Genomic DNA, 26271 nt, shown 5'->3' with positions numbered 1-26271 from the left:
AAATGGTTAGAGATGCTAATGGGAGAATTTACTCTTACTGTGCAAGTATTTTGATTGACCAACACAGGATACAGCGCAGCAATTCATTCGCTGCTACCTACGACCTACCTCGTGATTTCGCCCCTGCACTGGCCTTGCCGTACAAAAATCATGCCATTGCCGTGTGGTGTGGATGAGCAACAAAACCAGGTTTTCCATCATTTGTTTCCATTTCACTAAATCATGAGGTAGGTGGATCTTGTTTCACCAGCTGAGCCATTCTCAACCACAAGCCTACAAGCATGTACGATCACCAGTTCACTGAAAAAGGAACAGAGAATAAGTGTAACTATATTTTGTTTTGTTCTATTTTTGGGAGAGGAAAATGTAACTAGAATGAAAGCAAGGTACCAACTGCATCGAAGCAAGACCCATGAGCCTAAGGATTTTTTTTCTTTGATTGAAAAGAGTAAAGGGCCTGTCCCAATCCCTACTAATGGGCCTAAAGTGGCAGTCGTACCTTCTCAACTGCAAAAGGTCCGTTGAGCAGTCCATTCCCCCAGCCCGTATCACTGGAAGTTATTATAGTCTATTTTTTCTTCTTTATCTTTTTAGTTAAAAATATAAATACTTGGCAAGGTTTTTAAACCATAGAAGATGTCTCCAACCCTATAAACTTTTTGAAAAAAAATCATAAAGACATATTAGGATGTGAAGAATCCAAGTAAAATATTTAGAGGTCATGAAAATATATCTAGAAGCTTAAAATAAATATGTAGCTCTACGAAAATGAGAAAAATTTCCACAACAATCTAGAAAATTTCAAAACATTGTAATCAATGTCTAAATATGTTTTAAAAACTTTGCACTATAAAAATATGAAAATCAACCATCACGAATGAAACATACGTTAATGTTGAATGCATTAATGCTGGTTATGTCTTATGTTTTTCTATTGTGAAAAGTTTTCAAAACATGTTTAGACAATAATTAGAACGTCTTAGATATTTTTTCTAGATTTTTTGAGATGTTTATTTTTTCAATTTTCAATTTTTTGAGACATCAATTTTGGAGTTGCTAATTAGGTAGACAACAATCTTATAAACTAGTAAAATTTAAAGCAAGATACAATTCACAAGTTTTTTATATAGCCAAATAATAACATAATTGTATTTTGCCTAAACAAGAACAAAAAAAATTAAGCACCTCACATATAAGAGAAGTGCATGAGAAACATAAACGTGGAACAGAGGAAGGAAACGTCAAATGTTTTGCTCAAGAATTACCTACTCCCTCGTCTCAAAAGAGTGCAATTCTAGGTTTCAGACAAGTCGACTTTTCTAACTTTGATTAAGTTCATAGGAAAAATATCAATATTTATGTCTCCAATTAGATTTACTATGAAAATATACTTATTTAGTACCGTAGATGTTTGCATCTTACAGTGTAGATTTGGTCAAACAACTTATTTGACCACTTGAAAGGTGAGAATTGCACTGTTATTGGGACAGGAGTGTAAGAAAAGGTCAGCGTCCACGGGAATAACCTCTCCAGCCCTTGGAGGCCCTGAAAGCTCATGTCACTCGTGCTCAAAAAACAAGAACTTGTATTGTACAGTATGTAGTGGGCTGCCATTAATCCAGTGCCCATGCTCATGCTCAGAAGAACTCCCCTGCACGTCGCCCTGCCACACGGATTTTTTTAGTGTGCTTTGAGCATGCATGAACTGCACGATCATCCCCATCTGGCATCTGCTCCTCCACCATCAACCATCATGGATGGTCTGGTCACCCCCTCGGTTTCTTCTTCCTCCGGCTCCTCCTTATCACCTACCCCTCTTCTCTCCAAGTCCTGGAGCCTGAACCTGAAAGCAGTTCATTAAGAAACTACTGCTGCTCCCAGGTGCACTTGGCATCTGACAATGCTGGCCTCCAAACCCAAGTAAGCAAGAATCATCCCCTGCACCTTTCTTTATTTCCTACCAGTAATTACTACTTGTATCTTCTTTTCTCCGACAGCCTTGCTCTTACAAATGCTGCATCTCTCTATGCGTTTCCTAGCGCTCATAATTAAGCCAACTTGTCTTGCTAATCACAAACTTTTTAGATAAAGGGAAGTTTATTTCATCAAGCAAAATGAAAAATATCCCGATCTCAACATCGTGAGATGCTTGTGACCATACAAATAATATTACAAAGTTTTACCAATCTTTAGCCCTTGAAATTCAATCATCGCACGCGCGCGATGATGTTGATACAGAGACAAATGCTGTTCTTGGAGCTCCTCCTGACCTCTACTAGATAGCTAGCTCAGCCGACGTTTATGCAGCTCTGAACTTGCACATGCCTAGAGTAGAATGAAATATTCTGGAAGGGCGACGACATCACAACTGCATCATTTTGTAAGCATGAGAGTAAAATGGTCTAATGGAGGGTACGCGTGTTGCTGAATGCAGTCCAAGCGGTCTCTCTGAAGGTTCGAACCACAAACAACCATCCAACCGCAGGGCTACGTCGGTACCTCGAGTCGCCAGGCTCGCAAAACCTGCAACAAGCAAGCCAGCGGATCGCGTGCCTTCCCCACTGCACCACCATGCTGCTGGTGCTGCCACCCCTCTCAACAGATCCACGGCGTCCATCGACCTGCAGACGCCGACGACGACGACGAAGCCATCGCCGGGAGGAGCGGCAGATCGCCGATCCTTCAAGGCGTCGCCGGCGTCGTCCCGCGTCAGCACTACCGATGTAAGAGACAAGGCGAGAATACAATACATCCATCATCTCGCGCTAGCAAATTCGTCTCTCATTCATGTCGTATGCACGTCTCGGTTTCAGAAACAACGACAGCCGAGGGCTGCGAGGACGTCAGAGCTGCAGGCGCAGCTGACCCTGGTGCAGGAGGACCTCAGGACCGCGAGGGAGCACCTGGCCTCCATCGAGAATGACAGGGCTCAGATCCTCGAGGACCTCGCCGTCGCCAAGCGCCTCGCCGCCGACGCCCACGGGAAGCTGGAGGACTCGCTGCTCGCGCAGCGGCGGGCCGAGGAGGCGCTGGAGCTGGAGCGGTTCAAGTCCACGGAGCGCGAGCAATCCGCCATCGACCTGGCGCAGCGGACGGAGGGCGAGTGGCGGAGGAAGTACGACAGCGTCGCTCATCGCCACGCCGAGGACGTCGCGTCGCTCGTCGCCACGGCCAGGGAGCTCGAGGCCGTCAGGGACGAGCTGTCGGCCACCGCGCAGGCCAAGGCCTCGGCTCTGAAACAGGCGGACGAGCTGCAGGAGATCGCCAACGGCAACGCCAAGAAGGCGGAGGCCCTGACGGCCGAGGTGGCCCGGCTCAAATCCCGCCTTGACACCGAGCTGGAGAACAAAGCCAAAGAAGCCGCGGAAGCCATGGAGAAGCTGGAGTCTGAAGCTTCCGCGCTGAGGGCGGAGCTCTGGAAGGCCAAGGAGTTCGAGGAGAAGCTCGCCAAAGCGGAACAGGAGGTGGAGGGGCTCATGGTCGACGTCGCGTACGCCAGGGGGGCCGAAGCGGACGCCAGCCGGTCGGTGGAGGAGTGGAAGAGCAAGGCGGAGTCGTTGGAGACTCGCCTCGAAGCCGCCTCGCAGCTGAGCAAACGCAACGAGGAGTCGCTCGCGTCACTGACCAACAGCTTTGAGGACCGCACGTCCATGCTCCAGGACAAGCAGTCACAGCTCCTCCAGCTCGAAGCCAAGGTGACCGCCTTGGAGAAGGAAGCGAGTGAGTACAAGGAACGGTTCCTCGAGACCAGCAGGTGCCTCGACGTTGCAACAGAGGAGGCATGCGAGCTACATGCGGCCATTGATGGACTGAGATCTGAACACCAGCTTCTGCACGAGGCTCGTCAGCAAGCCATCGGCGCCGAGAAGACAGCCAGCGCGCAGGTCGGCCACCTCACCGAAGACAAGAACAGGCTGCTCAGGGAGCTTGCCGACACCAGAGAAGAGAATGACAAGGTGAAGAAGGCTGTAGAGGATTTAGCTGCCGCGCTGCGTGAAGTGTCGTCGGAGGCAAGAGAGGCCAAGGAAAGGGTGCTCGCGAAACAGGCAGAGCTAGACGATGCCCGGCTTCAGATGTCAGAGCTGAAGGCGGCGATGAAGAATGCAGAGGAAAAGATTTCGAAGGATGATTGGGTATCTAAAGAGGTTGGGTTTGTTGATATGTTCAAGAGATCTGATGATGGAACAAGCTCCATCCAGCTGGAATTGAACAGGCTGACGGAGTCCCTGAGAGCTGCAGAGAACGAAGTGCAGGAGCTCAGAGCAGACAAGACGCAGCTGCTCAGTAAGCTGCAAGAACTCGAAGTCCAGGCAGCAGTGAACAATGAAGAGGACGCGAAGGCAGAGAGCTCGCACCTCAAAGACCTGCTGACCTCCAAGGACAAGGAGCTGCTTGCTCTGAATCATGAGCTCACCGAGCTGCGACTAAGAGAGAGCGCCGCACTGGAAAAAGCTAGTGAGGTCTCTAAGTTGCTTGGAGAGATGACAGCGAGAAAAACCGAGGAAGAAAGCACCGACAAGTCCAAGGCCCTGCAAAGCAAGCTGGAAATGGACAATGCGCTGGAATCACTGAAAGCCGCGGAGGGCGAAGCGAAGGCTGCCAAGGAAGAGAAGATGCAGCTGCAGAACAAGCTGAGGCTGCTCGAGTCCAAGATCACCGAGGCCAACCTGACATCGGAGGAGGCAAAGATCAGCAGCCTAAGGTTGAAGGAGGCGCTGGAAGACAAGGAGCAGCAGCTGGCAAGCATTGTGCAGGAGAACAAAGAGATGCGAGCAAGAGAAGCGGCTGCTCACGCGAAGATCGATGAGCTCGCCGTGCTGCTATCAGAAGCCACGGCCAGGAATGGAGGAGAGTTATCGAATGGGGCGGCGGCGGAGGCGGTCACGAGGAGCCCAGAGAAGCAACCGAGCGTGCTCCTGAAGCTGATCTGCTCGCCGATGCATCATAATGTCCGAGACGACGACAACAATGGCGAGATCATCCAAAACCCAAAGGAGGATATCAAGCACGTCGAAGTGGAGACGATCAGGCAGCTGGTGAAGCATGAGCAGGAAAGCGGTGTATCAGCAGTGGACGCCAACGCTTTGGAGAACAGCAAGATCATAGAGGACGACCTGTCCAAAGAGAGGGACGACGATTCCGAGACGAGTGACGGTGACGATGACGATGTCGAGTCACCGGGGGACGATGCGCTGGTGGATCAGATGAACGGACTGCTGATCCATGGCCCGACATCATCGTTCAACCGGGATCAGCACGTCGTCCAGAAGAAGAAGAAAGCTCTGCTCAAGAAATTCGGGAGCCTACTGAAGAAGAAAGCTCACTTCACTAAGCTGAGCAGTCACTCTCACTCCTAGCTACCGGCGGTTCAGACCCACGTGTCAGTGACAGCGGGTAATTGCACCTCCAGTTTGATGGCCCCCAAAATCAGTATATGGTTACCTGAGCAAAGGCCTTTTCTTTTATACAATTATGAGTATGTGATTAGGTTTGTTGGTTTATGAACAATTTTTGCAGTTATTATGAGCCTAAAGGAGACGGCATCTGATCTGTAGTGGCCAGAGATTCAAGACTCAAGAGAGCGACTTGCAATCCATTCCTTCCAATTAGTTTCTTCTGTACTTTTATGCTACACATCCTTCAGCAATTATTCTTTGGTTGTTAAAATGTCAACTCAATTACTATCAAAGTCTGTACCTGGCTGAATGATGCTCTGGATTGCTATGACAACTATCTATACTAAAGCTAGCGATACTACATATTCACACTATTTAATGTTGCTGAATCATGGTGTGTATTTCTGAATCTCTAAAGAAACAGTACAAAGTCTATCATATTACTATCTATCATAGAGAGCTGCTGCCATCTGCATTAGCCAAAACATTTCAGAACTATGATGAAGTAGTATAAAAACTCAACAGCCAAAACCTAAAACGATCGAATTCCTCCGGTCTGTGACTGTGCAACACAGACAGGGGTGCACTGGTGGAGGAAGGTAGAGCTTGAGGAGACGTCGGTTACCATGGCACACAGACGAGATCATATGCACGGCTGCGTCCTGTCGCTGTTGTTCCTCCGGCCCGTCTGGCGCCTGGTGTCGCTGTCACGGGCAACCTGCCAGCCAGCCGGCGGCTTGCTGTTGCTCCAGCTAGCGACCAGCTCCAGGCGGCGGCCCTTGAGGAGTTTTGAGATGGCAAGCAGCCATCGCTCTCACCATTCCGGCGCCCACTCAGGCAGATGAGATGCACAAGCATAAGGCTGGCACGTCGCCGTCCTCCGTCTCCTGCAAAAATAGCGGCTGGATGGATGGACTGAAGATATTATTATTATTGTTAGGATGTAGAACTGTAGGAGTATACACCGTTGTAGGGGGGAAAAGACACAAATATCCTGTGGATTCCCAGCACCCTTTTTTTCATAGTGCTGTGCTCTACTAGTTCCTATCGAATCCAGATTAAAGTATATCATCAGTAAAGATTACACAGATTAGGACTGGTTTTACGTATCCATGTGCTAAAATTCTTGCAGGTTCGGCCAAACAAAAGCAGATGGCGGACGGATAGGTGTGTGTGGACCAAAAGCGCGTCGCTGTCGTCACACTCGAATCGGCTGCTTAATATTCTCCGGTCTCTTTTGGAAGTGCCCTCCGATTTCTACCGGAGAACAAATGAAAAAGGGAGGCGACGAGGTATAATCAGGTAAACAAGTACGTAGTGCAGTAAACAAGTGATGATGAGACCATGACAGCCACTCAAGTTACTTTGAATTATTAGGCTTTGTTTTTTTTCAATTACACAGTTAGTTCGCGAAAAAAAGTTTTTACGTACTATAACATATTTGTAACTGTAGCGATTAGTCTTCAATCATGGAATAATTAGACTTAAAAAATTTATCTCATCAAATATATGTAAACTGTATAATTAGTTATTTTTTAATCTATATTTATATATCAAACATTTAATGTGATGGGACAAAAAGTTTTCAAGTGGAAACTAAATACGACCTTAATGCCACATCAACAGAGATCTGCAAGCCGGCCTGCATCTGTCAGTAACTAGAGGTCGATGGTTTCAGATTTTGTTGACCAATGACCAGATCCAATCTACCCTCCCTCTCCACACAGAAGACACAAGGAGCCAGAACATCGCTGCTCTCCAGGCTCCAGCTCCATGCAAGTCAACGGTCCGTGGGGACGACAGAAGAAAAGGGAAACAAAAAAAAAAAAATTCCTTTGCATTTAGGCCTTGTTTAGTTTACAAAAATTTTCAAAATTCCTCGTCACATCGAATCTTTAGTCGCATGCATAGAGCATTAAATATAGACGAAAATAAAAACTAACTACACAGTTTATCTGTAATTTATGAGATGAATCTTTTGAGCCTAGTTACTCCATGATTGGACAATGTTTGTCAAATAAAAACGAAATACTACAGTAACAAAAACAAAAAATTTTGCAAACTAAACAATGCCTTAAATGGAATATGCCACATCACATCAGTTCCTTGCTTGGCTGCAGAAATTTGTACCTAATTTCCCAAGTTTTCGGCTGTGAGTTGCTTTCTCTACACGCGGGCATGCTACGCACAAGCAATTTAATTAAAAGGAAGTGCATTGAAAAAAATCCACTATATATACAAGTAACTCAATCAAGCTAGATGCCTTTGTCACACTCTTTTTTTTTCCCTTTCCTGAGGGTACAGCTTGCATTGCGAGACAAATAAAACAAAGAAAATGATGAAGGGTGTGAGAACACTTCAAGCATATCCATACCATTCTCAATGCTTCCAAGTCAACCAAAGATAACAGACATGGGACACATGCTTGCCAACCACTAAATCCCATGAAAGGTCGGACTTCATACAGATCAAATTAACAAATGTCAAAAAAAAAACACTTAAAATTATCCAGAACTAGTCTCTCTATCCGTAAGCACCAACTGGACGTGAGCACAAACTTCAGTAGACCATCTAGAATCCATAAATGATTCACCAATATCATGAGCACCAATATCGTGGAAAGGGGCATAATGCAAGAAAATAACAGACAACTTGCACATAAACCATCCTGAATGTTGTTATAAGTAGTCATTTAAGTATCACAATTGTGCAAGGATTTGAATTGGTAGCTGCTCTCGGTTCATCAGCAACATGCAAACCATAGTGTCCAGTCCAGTGGAACCTCTAAAGATGCAGGAGGGAATACCTCAAACATTTCAGTAAGATCTAAAGGATCGACTTGCTACATACAATCATTGTATATATTTTCACACATGGGTAACTTACAAAATGAAACAGTGCAGAAATAACTTCCGCAATGGTCTCTAGAGTAGTATTTGTAGAACATTTGTACAAAAACAATACCTAATAATTAGAAGAAGATGCTGTGCACAAATAATACTAGTTGGAACAACAAGTACCACCCTTTGATTATTCCCTCTTTAGCACTGGATACCAAGGGGGTCGAGTAGAATATTTCGTATATTAATTCTAAACAGAGGACACAAACAAACTATAATATGCCACACAGCATATAGCTACAAAATGATATACAAAGCATGAGAACTCCTACATGGAAAGACATTTGATTTCTGGAACTCATGGCATGGTGTTCATCATAACCCAGAAGACCATTCAGATAGCCTGAGAGTTCCCACTAGGAAAAAGACTTGAACTTTGGGGACTCCAAGCATAGTGTGCATCAAGGACACCACTTGAAGAAAAATCAATCATGACAATTAGGGGCATTGAAAAATTTCAAAGATATGCTACAAAAGGAGTGTGTGCCCAATTATGGTGTTGCATAAACTTATGGGTACTTCCACTATTGTAGGTAAGAAAGGAAATAAGCTAGTAACGCATACAAAGTCTGTACAACTGTAACAATGTGAATAGATTTCCTTTAATATCCTGACATAGGCATAAGACAATATTATCTTATCCTATGCTAGCCCAGGCAGTAACTAGGAGCCAATATTTTCTATCTGAAATCCAAAGGCCAAGGTATACAATGTGGTCCCTGCCGAGAAGTGCTGCTTATGTCGATTGCCATGTTGAACTGCATATGACCCAATTCAGAAATCATAAAATGCTACTGTCAAAATGAGCAAAAGAGCAACCTTTGTATCATATATGGGCACAATTAGCACAGGATAGCATGATCCTGTAAGTAGTAACTTATAACCATAACAATAGTGTGTCAATCTTAAAGACTAAGCCCTTCAGTAGTTCATTATAGGGATAACTAACAACATTTGTTTGATGGTGATTTTCTGACCAGATTATGTCCAGGAAGTTAATCTTCTCAACCAATAAGTAATATAAGGGAAAAAAAAGAACATGGAGAACATTCCATGCCTTAATAGGCAGACGAGACCAACAATACCCATCAGTTTGAGGTTTGTCAGAAAGAGCTAATCTTTCATGAACTAGAGGTTTACAATTACAGATTTCCAAGCCTAGTCACTCGAGAAATCTAAACTAGAACAAGCCCAGTTTAATCTCTTGAGAATTTGCATCTAATAAGAAAAGTGAATGAATTGAAATGTTCCCCAGTTATACAATTACAAATATATAACCAATCTCCTTTACCAAGACCTTACAGACAGACATACTTGACTAATCATCCACAGAAGCAGTAAGTAGCAGCAACAAATATCGGTGTCCAAAGTTACAACCCACCTGTGTGTGTGTGTTTCTCCAGCCAACTCCGGCGGACGACCCAACTGACCTCACCGTGGCTATGTCCCTACCGTCAAATGTTACACGGCCGCCTTGCTCAGGACCGTCAGAGGCAGCCTTGCTATATATCTCTCCACCTTGGGCTAAGGATCGGCAAGAAGCCTGATGGAGAAAGGAGCCCAGACGGCGACTGCGGGAACCAGAGACCCGGCGACGGCGGCGGCGGCATGGGCCCTGGGCCAAGGATGCCGGTCCCCGGCAACGGAGACAGCGCGGGGAAGTTGGGCGTGAGCGGCGGCGGGTGCTGAAACCCCGGCGAGAGTAGCGGGTAGGGCGACCTGGGCGTGGGCGATAGCAGGTTGAGAAAGCCGCTTGGGGAAGGAAGTATCCCGGGCGACGGCACCGGCGGCGGAGGCGGGGGATGAGGATGCGAAGGCTGGGGGTGGTGAGGGTGCGGCGGCGGCGGCCCCTGTCCCGCAGCTGCTGCAGCCGCAGCGGCAGCGGCAGCGGCGGCGGCGCCAGGCGGTGTGGCGCTGAAGAGGGAGTTCTCGAGGATGCGCATGTACGCGGAGACCGGGGAATCAGCCCAGGCGGGTCCGGGAGCGGGCATGTGCTGCGGCTGGGGCTGCGGCGGCGGCGGACGGTGGAAGACGGGGTTGTTGTGGTTAGGGTTGTGGGGGACGGCGTGGTGGTTGGGGTGCACGGGCGGGGGCCGCGCGACGGGGGTTGCGATGGGGGGCGGGCGGATCCTCTGGAGGCGCATGGAGGGCGTCTTGGGCTGCGACTGCGGTGGCGGCGGCGGCGGGCGGTGGGCGAACTGGTGGTGGTGCTGCGGCGGCGGCGGGGACGGTGTGCCGGCGGTGAGCTGCTGGACGATGTCGCGGAACTGGTTCTTGCTGATGTTGTAGACCTGCGGCTGGGGCTGGGGCGGGCGGTTGGCGGCGGGCTGCTGCTGCGGCTGCGGCGGCGGCGGCGTGGCCTTGCGGATGGAGCGGCCGAGCTTGTTGACGCCGAGGTGCGGGTTCTGGCTGGCGGCTGTGGTGGTGCTACTGCTGCCGCTGTTGCTGGTGGTGCGATCCATGGGGACGGACGGATCGGGGTGTGAGGAGGCGGTGGTCAATTTTGGGAGGAGCAGGGGGGTGAGGGCATGGGCGCGGTCCGCGGCGAGTTGATTGGGCTGGGTGTGGCGTAAGCGGCGGGGGGGAGGGCGAGCCGGGGGCGGTGGACGGGACGCGCACGGAAGAGGAGAGGGGGCAAGTGGAGGAGCGGAGGCGGAGCGAGTGTGGAGGTTGCTTTGCTTTGCTTTGCTTCAGGGGCGACGGAGACCAGCCCGCTTGACTTTGCCTATGTGTGTGCCGCTGCCGCCGATGGATCCAGGCCCTGTTTAATTCCCAAAAAATTTTGTAAAATTTTTCAGATTCCCCATCACATCGAATCTTTAGACGTATATATGGAGTATTAAATATAAACGAAAATACAAACTAATTGCACAGTTTGGTCGGAATTGACGAGACGAATCTTTTGAGCCTAGTTAGTTCATAATTGGAGAATATTTGTCAAATACAAACGAAAGTGCTACTATTCCTATTTTGCAAAATTTTTTGGAACTAAACAAGGCCCGAGTGGCAGCAGGACCAGCAGACCTGGCAATTCTGCTTCACCATTTCACACTGCCCCATACCGATCCAAGTAGGGATGAAAACGGATTAAGGCCTTGTTTTGATTTTCGAAACCGTAGCACTTTCATTTTTATTTTATAAACATTATCTAATTATAAAATAACTAGTTTTACAAGATTCATCTTGTGATTTACAGGTAAACTGTGTAATTAGTTTTTATTTTCATCTATATTTAGTGCTTCATGCATGTGTCGTAAGATTCGATATGACGGGAAACTTTGAAAAGTTTTTGATTTTTGAGTGAACTAAATAAGGCCTAAATCGAATAGGATAATAGTTTTTCTCATATCCTAGACCCTTGGCCTTGTTAGTTCACCCAAAAATCCAAAAAGTTTTCAAGATTCTCTATCACATTGAATCTTGCGGCACATGTATAAAGCATTAAATATAGACAAAAATAAAAGCTAATTATATAGTTTGACTGTAAATCACGAGACGAATCTTTTGACCTTAGTTAGTCTATGATTGGACAATATTTACCACAAACAAACAAAAGTGCTACAGTAGCGAAATACAAAAAAATTTCAGTCTAAACAAGGCCCTTGTTTAGTTTCGAAAACTTTTTAGTTTTCGGAACTGTAGCACTTTTAGTTCTATTTGACAAACATTATTCAATCATGGAGTAACTAGACTTAAAAGATTCATCCTGCGATTTATAGGTAAATTGTGTAATTAGTTTTTATTTTTGTCTATATTTAATGCTCCATTTATGTGGAGCAAGATTTGATGTGACGGAGAATCTTGAAAAAAAATTTGGTTTTGGGGGTGAACTAAACAAGGCCCTAATCTTTTTTTCTTGATCGGATTTGGAGCGAATCGGATATCACGCGGATTCGGATTCAGATACGGATTCAGATTTTTTAGATGTCGGAAATAGTACAGATTCAGACGGGTATAGGAGAGGAAGCAAACTTTTTGAAGTCGGATAATATGTGCTTACATGATGTTTTTTATGATAAGAAACAATTTATTATTATAAAACGTTTGTGCAACACAAAATAATCACCATCAATCCACTACTTGATTTTAGATCTAAAAAATTTAATACAAGTTAGCCGTTTGAATTTAAGAGTAGAAAAAATGTGTGAAATAAGTAAATATTCTTAATTAGGCAAAACTTTGTCTTTTTTTGCCTTTTACTAGTCCTTCACTTTGGTAGAGTTCCTTCATTAGACAAGCTTTGCTGTAGGCTATAATAATATAATAATGCTTGTGTCAGAGGCTAGCCTGACTTATATTCTTTTCACTTGTGCTTCTTAAAACATTCGGATATCCTATTATAAGCGTCGGATAATCTGTGTTCAATTAGCGGATAATCCATATACGTCGGATTTCACCAATCCCATATCCTATACCGCATGCGTTCATAATCGGATTCGGATTATCTATATCCACATGAATATTAAAAATATTTATCTATATCCTTAAAATTCGGATTTGGAGTGAATTGGAGCGGAGGATTATCTATACCACTTACAACCCTAATCCCACGTCTGAGAGTCCGTTTCCTCCGCTGCAATACGTATTTTGGAGTCTGGACTGGCATAGTGGCACACTGGCACTGCTTCACCTTCACCCGGCTTTCGCCCTGTCCTTTCCTGTAATTATCAGCAGCAACCGTGAATTTATTATGGTAATGATGATGATGGAGGGTAGCGACCACTGACCATGAGCAACAGGTAACAGCGAGTATATTACGCTTTCGTTGCCGCATGCTCAATGCTGAGGTGTTGCTGACCGATTCGCTGAGTTCTGTACAGCACATCACATTCATCAGTGTATTTATTTAGTAGAATGTCAGTGGGACCTCGCGAGGAGACTCTACGTGGAAGCTAAACCACAAACCAGCCAGCCTACGGGTTATTTACTACTAGTTAATAATGATTTTAATTCCGACGCCGCAGTTCTCTGTCTTCTCCATGACTCCCTGTCGCCTCGACGGCGAGTGTGAACGCGCTACTACTAGTAGCGTGCGCGTCGGCATGCCCGTGGGGTGAGGGCAACTCAACTAGCAGCCCACGTTTACTGGCCACTTGATGCCTCCTGAGTTCCACGTATCAAATCCAATCTAGGCCTTGTTTAGTTTCGAAATAGTTTCGAAAAAATTTCGGATTTCGCTACTGCAGTACTTTCGTTTTTATTTGACAAATATTATCCAATCATGAACTAACTAGAATAAAAAGATTCGTCTCGCGATTTACAGACAAACTGTGTAATTAGTTTTTGTTTTCGTCTATATTTAATGCTTCATGCATGTGTCGCAAAATTCGATGTGATAGGGAATCTTGAAAACTTTTTGCATTGCAGAGTGAACTAAACAAGGCCCTATTCGTTACTATGGATATACAGGGACTGACCCTTTAAAATATTACTTTTGAAAAATAATACTCCTCCAATCCTAAAATATAAATTAATATCAAATTTAACTAAATTTATATAATAAAATAATAATATTTATAGTACTAACTAAGTATCATTAAGTTTTTCATTAATTATATTTTCATAGTATATCTATTTGATATCATAAATCTTTGTAATTTTTTTATAATTTTAGTTAAATTTGGAAAAACTTTAACTATTCACGATTCTTTGAAATTTAACGGTCCACCGTTGCTGCTTCCAATCGCTAGTGGGCAAGCGGCACACTGCTGTCGGTTAACCCTTGTAAAGAACTTACATAAAGATGCTATAAAATAACACTTTAGAAGCTCGACGCAAAGCATAGCAAGAAGGCGGCAGATTTTGATAACACGGCAAAGCCCTATCGTAATACTTAGAAAACCCAGAAAGAGTGAGGGGATTTGTGGAGGAAGAGTTGTGGTTACCGGTCTCTTCTCCAACTTGTATCTCAAAGGAGCTTTGCTTCGAATAAACATTTGGGACTATTTTTGGTAATTTGATTACTTTGGTTCATTAAGGGGGTGTTTGGGACTGCTCCACGAACTCTGCTCTATAAACTTCACCGTGGAGCATGCTCAAAAAAAACTGGAGTTCGTGAAGTTCCTCTTTAGATGCTCTCACAACTCTACTTTTTTTTTCGAACTGAGTGCGTGGAGCTGAAACCGTTTGGCTAAAAAACGTGGAGCGGAGCTAAAAAAAAGTGTAGCAGAGCAGTCCCAAACACCTCCTAACTTTAGTTCTTATTCTTGTTATTCACAGATTCACCGCGTTCATATTGAGTGCTCTAATCTATCATAGGGATCCAGGTTACAATACTAACATATACTAGTATATTGTGGTGTCTAAAATATAATTTATCTATGTTTGAGGTGTACTCTCCGAATTACTGTGATAGCTAGCAAGTGTTGACAACCATGATTGACTTATGTATTCTGCCACATACGAGATGGTTCTTAAAGCATAGGGCCTAATGTTGGGACTGCCTAACACCCTTCTCATCCCTTTTTGTTGATAGGGGTTAAATAGATCTTTGGATGGCTATAGGGGGATAAATAATCTAATTAAAAATTTATATAAAGGCACAACATAGGCAAACTCGTTAGAAATAAATGAAGCCAAGGGTAAAGTGATCAAACCACACAAGAGGATGGTACAAGAAATATCTATGTGTTTCGATGATTTGTTGGTCATATTAGAGGATGTTTGGTTGCTAGCCATAGTCTACCACAACTAACTTTAGGTAAGTGTGGCAAGCCACAAAAAGTGTACTAGCAAATTAATTGCCACACTTTGTCATATTTAAAGGAATCTTACCATACTTTTTAACTCTATGACATGTGGAGCCCAAAAGAATCATGCTTAAACTTAGTTGTCAACCAAACACTTGTCAACTTAATCAAACTTACCTAAAGTAAAGTGTGATAAATTGTGGTAGCAACCAAACAACCCCTTAGTCCATGTTGAGGCAAGTCAAGGATCATGGCTCCTTTACAAACTCAACAACGCCTCAAGGTTGGCTCCGACGTGAACACTCTTGAGCCTGTTCAATCACAATGTACTTCTCCAACCATCTGGTCTATAAGCTTTGTTTGGGATTTTATAGCTTGGAGCAACAATAATATGTTGCCATGAATAGAACAAATATTTGGTCTTGTTTACCATGTGAGAGGTGGTGTAAGTTGTAATAGTGGCGAAGCTAAAGTAAATTAGAGAAGGTGCACTTAATTTGTGGGTGTATAGATATCTTCCATAAGGAGTGTATTTATGATAAAATTTTAGATAACACGATGCATTCGAGGTCCTCCATATCAACATCGCTAGAAACAACCTAGTGGCGTTTGCTTCACTTTTACAAGAAAGAACAAATACAAATTTAGCCTACAAACATGGAGCCGTGATAAGTGAAACTGCAAACTGAGACAAAAATTATCGAAAGACAAACCACAACACCACACAACAACTTTATGGCAATCGAGTGTCAAATTTAACAAAGCACCAAGCTAACAGAGACAAAAAAAAGATTAATGTAACGGAAATAAGTTATTTTAGGGACAATTTACCAAGCATTACTGCAACTGCAACCGTAAAACTGTACTGCAATTTACTGTCAACTTTACTGCAACTGCTACCCATGATATGCAGGCAATTTTAGTTGTTTTTTTCCTTAAAAATGATAGGGAAACTATGGCATGGTGTGACGTCAGTATTATTGCTGAAAAACAAAAAGCCCCAGTCGCCGTCAATTTCATGACAGGTGTAACGGATTGCACCAGGCAGTGCAATGCGTAAACAAAGGTGGCTGCCTGGACATGCAATGCAATGCAATGGACACAAACGTCAAAAGAATTGGGCGAGTTTAACGCGATGCCATGAAGAAAAAAACACAAGTAAACAAAACGTCTGTCAGGCCTTGTTTAGTTTCTAAAAATTTTGCAAAATTTTTCAGATTCTTCGTCACATCGAATCTTTAGACATATGCATAGAGTATTAAATATAGATAAAAATAAAAACTAATTGTACAGTTTGGTCGAAATTGACGAGACGAATCTTTTGAGCCTAGTTAGTCTATAATTAAACAATATTTGTTAAATACAAACGAAAATGCTACTATTCTTATTAGCAGGCCATCTGCACATGTCGTATCAGGTCCTATCTGTCGATCCATCTATTTGATTTCTCCTCCAACAGAAGGTCGTAAATTCTTTCCCCACGGAGAGATGAAACCAAAAATTCTTTCGATATTCAAAACAAATCCTGTATCTGAACTACTTGGAAAGGGACGGGATTTGGAGATGACCGCACAACTGGAGTTCGTCGATTCTCTTGGACTCATGTTAAAAAATTGTCACATCTCACAGATACAGAGCTCCCGAGTCCCATTGGCTCGCCAGAAATGGTTTTATCCTAGAGTTAGAGTATGCTAATTTTCAGGAACATATCCAAGATTCCAAGCACAGTATACAGGGACGGTACATAAAGGCCTTGTTTACATCAAAAACTTTTTGGATTTTGATACTGTATTACTTTCGTTTTTATTTGACAAACATTGTCTAATTATGAAGTAACTAGGCTTAAAAAATTTGTCTCATGATTTATATACAAACTGTGTAATTAGTTCGTATTTTCAGCTATATTTAATGCTCCATGCATATACCGTAAGATTCGATGTGACGAAAAATCTTTAAAACAAGGCCAAAAACTCGCGATGCAATCAAATGCCACAAAACGGATGCAGATTCAGCGACTTGCCTCCAGCAAGTCACATTGTAACTATCGCTATATCTCCACCGTTGACGCAAGATCTAAGGGCTTCAATCGTTGGCTTGGCTTCTCTCTCCCGTGAAGACAACGCAGGAGCTCTGAGTGTTGGAAAAAAAACGCAGGAGCTCTGGGAGCTCGCGGGCCCGTGCACTGCGCTCAGCGACCAACAGCGCTTGGCCTGGGCATGGCAAGCACGGAGGGCGACACTGCGAGCTCGCCTCTGCCGCGCGCCGCCGCTGTGGGGACGCACCCGGGCCGAGCGCCGTCGCCGCACGCGGATGTGCCCCAGCCAAGCGCCGCCGTCACGGGGCCGCTCATCTCACTAATTTTCCTAATGCAGGTTTTGGTCTTTGCAATTCATTTCATTGTGATTGACGATACAGTAGAGATGGATGTCATTCTCTGATGTGTTGCATGTTTCAAATTTGCAAAGCGTGCAGCCGTGCAGGAGGAGCATCTCATCATCATCGAACTCCCCTACAAATGGTCCAATCAAGCACACCGCTGCCGCCCTGGTGTGCCTTCATGTCGGCGCAAGCCATGGTCGGCAACGACTCCAGAACATGCCATTCGAGCACGTACAGCGTGAGTGCACCGTGCACGGGCGCGAACATCTCCCTGCGGTGCTGTACGGCGTCACGAGTCCGAGGGGACCTCCTCCATGGCGCGGCGCTCCTCGCCAGATCCCACGGACCTCCGGCCGGCCTGCTCCTCTTATGCGCGGCGAGGCGAGCAGAGCACGACTCATCATGGGTGAAAATGTTCGTAGCCCTTGGATCCTCTTTGGACGGCAGATACAGGGGCGAAAGTCACGTTGTGACTTACCGAAGGAAAGTCACCACAAAACATATTTACTCCACAATAACCGAGAAATAGTATATTGAATTTCAGAAGAGTTGAATCGATAAAATATTGTTCTCTGAAGAACGGAGACATGAATTCAAAATACAGAACCGGAAGCCCCCAAAAGAATTTTGGCTGGTGTCAGGGAAAGACAACCACTGCATGCAACCCAATAACCTGAACACAACTGACATTCTTATTCCTCGTCATCCTCCTCGTCGTGGAAGAGCAGGTGCCTCCCCTTCGGCACCGGCAGCCCCCTGAGCATCAATTTGGCTGGTGTCAGGGAAAGACAACCACTGCATGCAACCCAATAACCTGAACACAACTGACATTCTTATTCCTCGTCATCCTCCTCGTCGTGGAAGAGCAGGTGCCTCCCCTTCGGCACCGGCAGCCCCCTGAGCATCAACGCGCCAAGCTCCGCCGTCGCCTCAGCTGCGTCGGCCACCTCCTCGCGCTCGATCTCGTCGTCACTGTTGTAGATGAACCTGGTGTGCTTCCCCTCGAACTGCGGCAGCCCGGCGGCCTTCTTCTCTTCTTCGTCCAACACGGTCATCCTGCTCATCTCCTCGCACAGGTCGTCGTAGCAGTCGTCGTCGCTGTCTTCTTCCCAGTCCTCCTCCTCAGTGTACTCCTCTTCTTCTTCTTCTTCTTCTTCAGTGTACTCTGCTGCCGCCAGCTCCTCCACGCTAAGCTCTTCTTCGTCGCCCTTCTCGGAGCTGGCATGGACCTGAATGGACCAAGCAGAGGAGCTGTCGTCGTCAGGTGACGATGACTTGTCCATGTAGCTGCCGGCGCTGCTCTCCTGGAGGGAGACGGACGACGAGACGGCTGATCCATTGGACTCGTCGGACTTCTCAGGGGAGTCGTCGAACACCAGCGCACGGTTCAGCTGGCACTCGCCCAGCTTCTCCTCTGCCTGAGGTGGAGGCAGGGAAGCTGCAATGACCTGCACAACAAGGGGAGCAGCAAAGCACCTTAGGACCAAATTCAGTAGCGACTGCACAACCAGCTGAAGGAAAATTCAATCATATATCAAGATTACTACTTGCTGCTCTACTAGACGATACTACATCAATTTGCAGTTCTGAAAGAGCTAGCATTCCATTGAGATTTGAGAACGGGCCATATGCAGCTAACAGTGCAAGACAATGCAGCATGAAAACACACAGAAATTTGAATCATATATCAAGATTACAAGCTGACACCTACGACAGCCGACACAGAGAACCATTGAATCAAACTTATCATACAAAAGTTCGTGCAGAATTGCACCTAAACTAGCATGTACGTGCACAAAGAACGTTAACGAATAAAGATACTAGACGAAATGGTACACAAGCTTCTGCATCAGATTGACAAGAAGATCATGCGTTCCCTGATTGAAATTGGAAATCCACTACTCAGAACAGAAAAATTGGGGTCAAAACTCTACCATGCATGTCGAATTGTAGACTGTTGCTCCTCGAACAGTAGGAAGATATCATCCATTGCTGAATCGACAAGAATCAACAATTACATTACCTTCAGCTTAGGAATCAGCGGTTCCTCTTCGTCGAGGACGCAGGTCACGGCGGCGGCGCCATCAAGCTGGAGGAGGCCTTCCCTGGGCGCGGAGACGGGGCCGATCTGCGGCGTGTTGGCCGGGGTGGGCGCAAGAAGCTGAGCCGGGGACCTGGAGACGCCGAGCAGCGCCTGGATGCGCGCGGGCCTGACGAGGGCGGCGGCGGCGGCGCAGCCCTGGTCCTCATCGACCTTGTGCAGGAGCGCCTTGACCTGGCCGCGCAGGAGCGCCTCCCCGGATCCGGGCGTGCTGCGCGGGGCCCTGCGGCGGGTCTTGGCGGCGGTGGAGGCGGGGGTGGTGTCGGTGGCGTGGAGGCCGCCCGCCGCGAGGCCGACGATGGGGGAGTCGTTGCTGATGTCGTGCAGGGCGGCGCGCGTCTGGGCCTGGGTCTCCACCGCGGCGGTCTTCTTGGCCCGGGAGAAGAGGGCGGCGGAGTCCGACCCGGCGGCGGCGGCGCTCTTCTCTGCGGAGAAGAAGAATCGAAGGTGGGCGTCGTCAGGAAACACATCCAAGAAACACGTCGAGACTGAAGAATCGAACCGGCGATCAAGAAACAGAGAGGCGAGGTGGCTGGGAGAAGAAGAAGAGGACTCACGGGCGGATGCGGCGGCGGCGGCGGCGAGCGAGCGGGTGATCCTCCTGGTGGACAGCGGCGTCTCCATCGGTGGGTGCTTTCTCGTCGACGCGGGTGAGAGAGGCGCGCGTCGGCGTCGCTAGCGGAGCGGAGGCTCGAGGAAAGAGACGGCGTGTGAGGGCGAGGGAGCCGGAGAGACGGGGAATCGGGGGTGGAGACGGCGGCGGGAGGGGGAGCGCTTGGGGTGGCAGTTTTAAAGTGTGGGGATTGTGGCAGGACAACGGTAATATGACCGTTGACGAGGAGACGGCGAAGGCGGAACGGCGCTGCTTCTGCTTGCCCCCACTCCCTCCGTACTAGCCGTTGCGTGGTTTGTTGCTGCTGGGTTGGGTTGGGTTGGGCCGGCATCGCCCGTCTTGCTCTTGTGGGCAGGGCTGCTTCTACTGGGTACTGGCCTTTCCTTTGTGTGCATGGTTCTCAGAACTTTTTTTTTTTTGAAACATGGTTCTCAGAACTTGGAACGCCCACAATTGAAGTCAAGATAATAGAACAACAGGACACAATTGAAGGCCTGAACTTGCCACCCAAGGGAACCATTGATGAAAGCGGTGTCTCTGCAATTTGGCTGCCACAACAATATCATAAATAAATGCATTGCACGAGCACGACATGAAGGACTATGAAATTATGGCTTAGAACAACAGGAGAGAAAAAAAAAAGGACCACAATTTAAGCTATCAATCAAACAACTATTTGCTTACAATCAAATTATAGGTCCCAACGGAGGAAAACGAGGAGGCAGAATTAACAATGTGTTGAACTAAAAAAATAACATTATGTGGCGATTTCTCTTCATTTGGATCCAAAAGCTGGCCTTGCCTATACATTGTTTCTTGTATCACGACTTGGTCAAAAGAAATTCAACATCCGGGAAAGCAAGTAGAAACTTGTGACTGATATATCTGCAGTTACGTAAAAAAAAAAATAACAGCCAGGTAAACAAGCAGAAAAATGTGTCTGACATAACTTCAGTTACGTAGAACTTGTGTCTTACACCAGCAAAAGAAAACCTAGCGGAGGAGGCTACCCACTAACTGGCTGTCTGGCTAGTTATTCGACATGTAGAATTTTTGACTCGAACTTAAGGTAACACTTGCTTCCCGACAAAGTCCAGACCAGGAATTCCCAAATGAACTACTACTAGTATGCAGCAGCCAGCAGATTGTCGGCGCCTCCACTTATTCACGACGCGATACGATTAGTGCCTCTCGCCACGGATCCTGGTAGCCAGATGAACATCTTTGGGCATGATGGTGACCCGCTTGGCATGGATGGCACACAGGTTGGTGTCCTCGAAGAGACCCACGAGATAGGCCTCTGCTGCCTCCTGCAGAGCAAGGATCGCATGGCTCTGGAAACGCAGGTCACTCTGCAATGCATATACATGAAGTTGCATTCAGATATTACAAATGTTTCGAAAGAAAAACCCAAGGACAAATTGCAGATCGATCCTGCATGTGGTGATCAAATTGGCAACGACCGTACCTTGTGAAGCTGGGCAATCTCCCTGACGACCCTCTGGAAGGGCATCTTCCTGATGAGCAGCTCGGCGCCCTTCTGATACTTGCGGATTTCACTGGAAGAAAATAAATGCGAGGTTCAGATTCAGTTGTGATGAGTTATGACACGATTACTTGCATGAAAATTACAGCCGTACAATCGTATTGATTGGCAAACATAAATAAAACAAAATCAGCCAGCTGTGTTGCACGTGCACGTACCGAAGAGCTACGGTTCCAGGGCGGTAACGGCGAGGTTTCTTCACTCCTCCGGTCATTGGCGTCTTGCGAGCAGCAGCCTGTAAATGATCACCAAGCCATACTAATGTTAGAACAAGTTTCGACACGCAAGTACTGATGATACTTCTCATGCAAATTTTACATATATTATACATACAAAGATATTTCGAACGAGTTGCTTCCTTGGTGCCTTTCCCCCAGTCGACTTACGCGCCGTGCACTTAGTACGAGCCATCTTGTAATTGATGACCGATCATGTAAAAGATAAAACCCGAGGAATGTAAATAAGTATGTATCATATATTGACAGAAGTATCCTGCATCAAATTGAAATGTGCACAGAACTACATACTGTCACACACTAGCATTAACTGAGTCATGTAATGTAATAGTATAGGAAAAATAAATTGAGAACACCTATGCAGATAAAGACAGATGTATGAATTGAGATGTGGGAACTACACAGTGCAAATAAAGGCCAATCAGCATGATGTTTCGAGCATTATTGAGCAGAAACCTAATTATTCATCACCTGAATACTAAAGGAACACTAATTATTATTGAGTTGCCGTCTCCTCTGTTACAATATCAGGGTATAACAGTACACAGAAACATGTATATACAGATACAGGGTCAAGAGAACAGAACTGAAAAGTGCAAACAAAATCATGTGCACTTGGTACTCATGCAACGAAATTTATCAACAACAAAAAATGATGAATAAATAACCCTGAGCAGAGTGGGGATATATAGATTACTCTCTAGCGTAATCATATTAGAGTTTGCAATCCATAATTTCACACCATAAAACCCTAGAAACACATATATACTCGTTATAATAGCAACAACCAAGGTCGTCCAAGCACAGCTAGTAATTAATAAGTAGAATAAGCAAACACGAATGAAGAAGATGGATCAAAGTAGTAATCAGTAGAATAAGTTAACACGAAGGGGATGGGTCTATTTAGTTACCTCTCACAGATGGTGTCTGCTAGCAACTGCTACGCTACTGATGATGCCCTTGTAGTCGTAGAGCTATAGGTCCCTCTTCAGCCTCGTGAGCCCGTGATGTAATTTGCCGGGGGGAAGGGGGCGCTATTTATATAGGCACGTACGCGAGAGACGCACGACGGACTCAGGTCGGTTCCTGCATGATCGTTCATCGGGCGGCTCTGATTAGGATGTGCCGCGGATTGGTGTAGGAAAACACTGAATTCTTATTGGCTGGTGGCACTATGACGCGGATTTATCTAATTTAACCACAGCATATACGATTTCCTTCCGTGAGAAAATTGCTATAATGGGACTCCAAACAAATGGCTTCGCTAAAATGACAATCCTATTTCGCTATATGCATAATTGCATATATACGATGAGTAAGGATCAAGCTTGCTAGGTCGAGCGATTACCTTTTTTTCTACCTCGCATCTGAGATCTTCGGCAGGAGTGGGCGGCCGCGGCTCCGGCAGGGGTGGGCGGCGTCGACCCCAGCAGGAACTTCGTCGAGGGTGCGATTGCGAGCCGTGGGCGGGGTCGGAAGCCTTGGCGGGTGAGGGCAAGGAGGGGCAGGGGAGGATCCACCAACATGGCGAGGTATGGCGGCCTCTCCTCCGGCGAGACCCCGTCCCCTCTCCCGACGCGCCCAGACCTGGCAGCCATGGTCGACCTCTGCAGCTCTGGTTTTTGTGCGAGCGCAGTCTCAGACGGAGGAAGAAGACCGCTGCGGAGTGCGGACGAGTGAAGGCCGAACCGCTGAAGAGTTACCGCTGTTGGACCTTTTGGGCCCGTTCACGTGATGAGGACTTGAGAAGCCCACGCGCTTATGGCCCAGGGCCTTGTTTAGTTCCAAAAATTTTTGCAAATCAGGTACTGTAGCACTTTCGTTTGTATTTGACTCATGCACTAACTAGGCTCAAAAGATTTGTCTCATCAATTTCGACCAAACTATGCAATTAGTTTTATTTTCGTCTATATTTAATACTTTATGCACACGTCTAAAAAAAATTTTGCAAAATTTTTTGGGAAGTAAACAAAGAGCAGTTGTAAAGTGAAGAGACGCTCTCTCGGTGATTAGTTCCGTCCACGATAAGGGAAAAAGCACGGTAAGTGAAATTGATCCATTGGAATTAAGATTTGATTGTCTTTGCTGTTGTAGTCTGAAGATTAGGCGATGTTTTAAACTTAGATTTACACCATTCTTTGAATGTTAGTTTGTAGGCTAAAAAAGATACTATGCACAGTTTCATGTCTATATATCTTGTTTAAATAGAATGCTATTTACAAGATTATAGGGGTGTTTAGGACTGCTCCACAAACTCCACCATGGAGCAGCTTCACAAAAAACTAGAGTTTGTGGAGTATCTCTTTAGGTGCTCTCACAACTCCACATTTTTTTCTCGAACTGAGTGCGTGAAGCTGAAACCGTTTGGCTAAAAAACGTGGAGCGGAGCTGAAAAACGTGGAGCAGAGCAGTGCCAAACACCCCCCATGCCATAGTTTATAAGATTATCCGGTTTAATTAGACTTAATGGATATACAATGCATATTACCACTAAGCAAATGGCGTTGCGAAATGATCTAATGCAATAAACCAATGTGTGTGTGGGGTAATAACTCCTACTGCCACGATATATATGCATGACAGTAGCTTTTACTGCCACGAAATATATGTGTGGTAAAAACAAAAGCTTGTTGCAATGCTTCTACTGTCGCAATATACAATATTGCCACTATGCGATCCGTTGCAACACCAATCAATTTCAAGGCAAAAATTACATTGCAATTAGCACGGTACTTTCAACAAAACGCAAACCCGTTACAAAGACCTTTCACCACTCGTTTTTATGTTAACGGCCCGCAACGAAAGTGACAATGTGGCAAATGGTAGTTGTTGCCACGATATTCTTTTTTTTTCCATTGCTATAGGGTCGATTTAGGCCTTGTTTACTCCCGTCCAAAAACCCAAAATTTTTCAAGATTCCCCGTCACATCGAATCTTTAAATGCATGCATGGAGTATTAAATATAAACAAAAATAAAAACTAATTACACAGTTTGGTCGGAATTGACGAGACGAATTTTTTGAACCTAGTTAGTCCATATTTAGACAATAATTACCACAAACAAACGAAAGTGTTACAGTGTGATTTAATTTTTTCCTTCAGGAACTAAACAAGGCCTTATACAGGATTTTCCCCAGGCACAAGCGTCGGCATGGACGAGCGCAGCCTTCATCTCAAGAACAGAGGCACAGGGAGAAGAAGGAAAGAAAGAAAGAAGAAAAAACAATGGTGCTTTTGACACTTTATAATCCACTAGAACATTTGGCGCCCTTCCGGCGCCCTACAATGACTTTAAGAACAAAAGTTATTGTCAATACTTAATAAGTATGACTTTTTAGTTACATAGTAACATTAAGATTTAAGCATTACTTTGATATATAAGCTTTGTTGTATCTGGTTTGAACACATAGGAAAACCTTTCTTTCCTAGAATCAAAATTTTCCAAACTCAAATACTCCACTAAGCAACACATAAGGACATGCCATCATTAGTGAGAACAACCACATTAATTTCACACATGAAGGTCACAAATAGATCATGAGGGTCATACACTATAGCCATCTCATTCTGGTAATTCATAGATCAAATGATGCCTCTTGTTCTAGTAGAATTGGGAGGCACGGTCACTCTACTCTATTGCGAACAAAAACAGCATCAGTGAGACCCATATGGCGGCTATACAGCCTGGAGGCCATACATCCTCTGTCTGCAGCTAGGAGTATCATGGAAACTATCAAGCTCATTAAGGACATGTAAAGTATATGTCCAAGATCAAGATACATAATCTGATTACTGAAGTATATACAATCATGATGCATCGTTGGTTCAATAGCATTAGAGATTTAAGTCATACTATATCCTAACCAAGATCACAACCAACTTTGGTTCAAACGGGTGGAAACATGTGCTAAGAGATTTATGTCATACTATCCTAACCAAGACCACAACTAACTTTGGTTCAAATGGGTGGAAACATGTGCAAGGATATGTGCAGAAACTAATGATGTTCTACTGACAGATCTTTTTGACAAAAGAAAATATAGTCAAAATTATATGGCACTGACCAAAAATAGCAAGCCAAGCTGAACATTCTGAACTTCACGAGGAAAAAGGCTATAACTTCAGGTTCATTCTACTCCAAATAGACAACACTACAAGAGCAAAAAAAAGCTCTATGAAGCAAAGAGACCAACCTCGTCTTTGGCTAGTAGCGCAATGCAAAAACATATTCTTTTTCTGCAGCTAGGAGTGCCCTGAAATTTACCAAACTCATGTATTTACAATACATATAACACATGACCATGATCAAGATACCTAATCAGACTAACCCATAGCAGCAAGCCAAGCCGATTCAGATGCATGCAACTATGTTCAGCTTAAATCGGGAGGAAAACTATTACAAAGCCCGATA

At 45.4% G+C, this 26271-nt stretch overlaps 4 protein-coding genes across 5 annotated transcripts; 1 reads left to right on the top strand and 3 right to left on the bottom strand.

The window, feature by feature from the left end:
* Positions 1639-5709, top strand: LOC8055133 (WEB family protein At3g02930, chloroplastic). Of its 2 annotated transcripts, none has more exons than XM_021457859.1 (3): positions 1639-1920; positions 2435-2723; positions 2814-5709. In XM_021457859.1, the coding sequence occupies exons 1-3, from the start codon at positions 1901-1903 to the stop codon at positions 5355-5357; spliced, it is 2853 nt and encodes a 950-aa protein (XP_021313534.1). In that variant the 5' UTR covers positions 1639-1900; the 3' UTR covers positions 5358-5709. The 2 variants fall into 2 exon arrangements, with proteins under 2 accessions (XP_021313534.1, XP_021313525.1); XM_021457850.1 differs by lacking the exon at positions 1639-1920 and having other exon boundaries at positions 1929-2723; positions 2814-5394; positions 5518-5709.
* Positions 8460-11006, bottom strand: LOC8055132 (protein HAIKU1). The gene is made up of 2 exons (XM_002464828.2): positions 9678-11006; positions 8460-9054 (listed from the first exon to the last, which is right to left on the bottom strand). The coding sequence occupies exon 1, from the start codon at positions 10756-10758 to the stop codon at positions 9799-9801; it is 960 nt and encodes a 319-aa protein (XP_002464873.1). The 5' UTR covers positions 10759-11006; the 3' UTR covers positions 8460-9054; positions 9678-9798.
* On the bottom strand, positions 17868-20238 carry LOC8055131 (protein rpi-1). The gene is made up of 3 exons (XM_002464827.2): positions 20023-20238; positions 19388-19890; positions 17868-18812 (listed from the first exon to the last, which is right to left on the bottom strand). The coding sequence occupies exons 1-3, from the start codon at positions 20087-20089 to the stop codon at positions 18198-18200; spliced, it is 1185 nt and encodes a 394-aa protein (XP_002464872.1). The 5' UTR covers positions 20090-20238; the 3' UTR covers positions 17868-18197.
* LOC8055130 (histone H3) lies at positions 20857-23537 on the bottom strand. The gene is made up of 6 exons (XM_002464826.2): positions 23209-23537; positions 22772-22946; positions 21958-22035; positions 21783-21859; positions 21547-21637; positions 20857-21430 (listed from the first exon to the last, which is right to left on the bottom strand). The coding sequence occupies exons 3-6, from the start codon at positions 22033-22035 to the stop codon at positions 21260-21262; spliced, it is 417 nt and encodes a 138-aa protein (XP_002464871.1). The 5' UTR covers positions 22772-22946; positions 23209-23537; the 3' UTR covers positions 20857-21259.

Source organism: Sorghum bicolor, chromosome 1, assembly GCF_000003195.3.
Source record: "Sorghum bicolor cultivar BTx623 chromosome 1, Sorghum_bicolor_NCBIv3, whole genome shotgun sequence".
NCBI classification, from domain to species: domain Eukaryota; kingdom Viridiplantae; phylum Streptophyta; class Magnoliopsida; order Poales; family Poaceae; genus Sorghum; species Sorghum bicolor.
The sequence above is the reverse complement of the archived record's forward strand: the minus strand, read 5'-3'. Positions and strand labels throughout refer to the sequence as shown.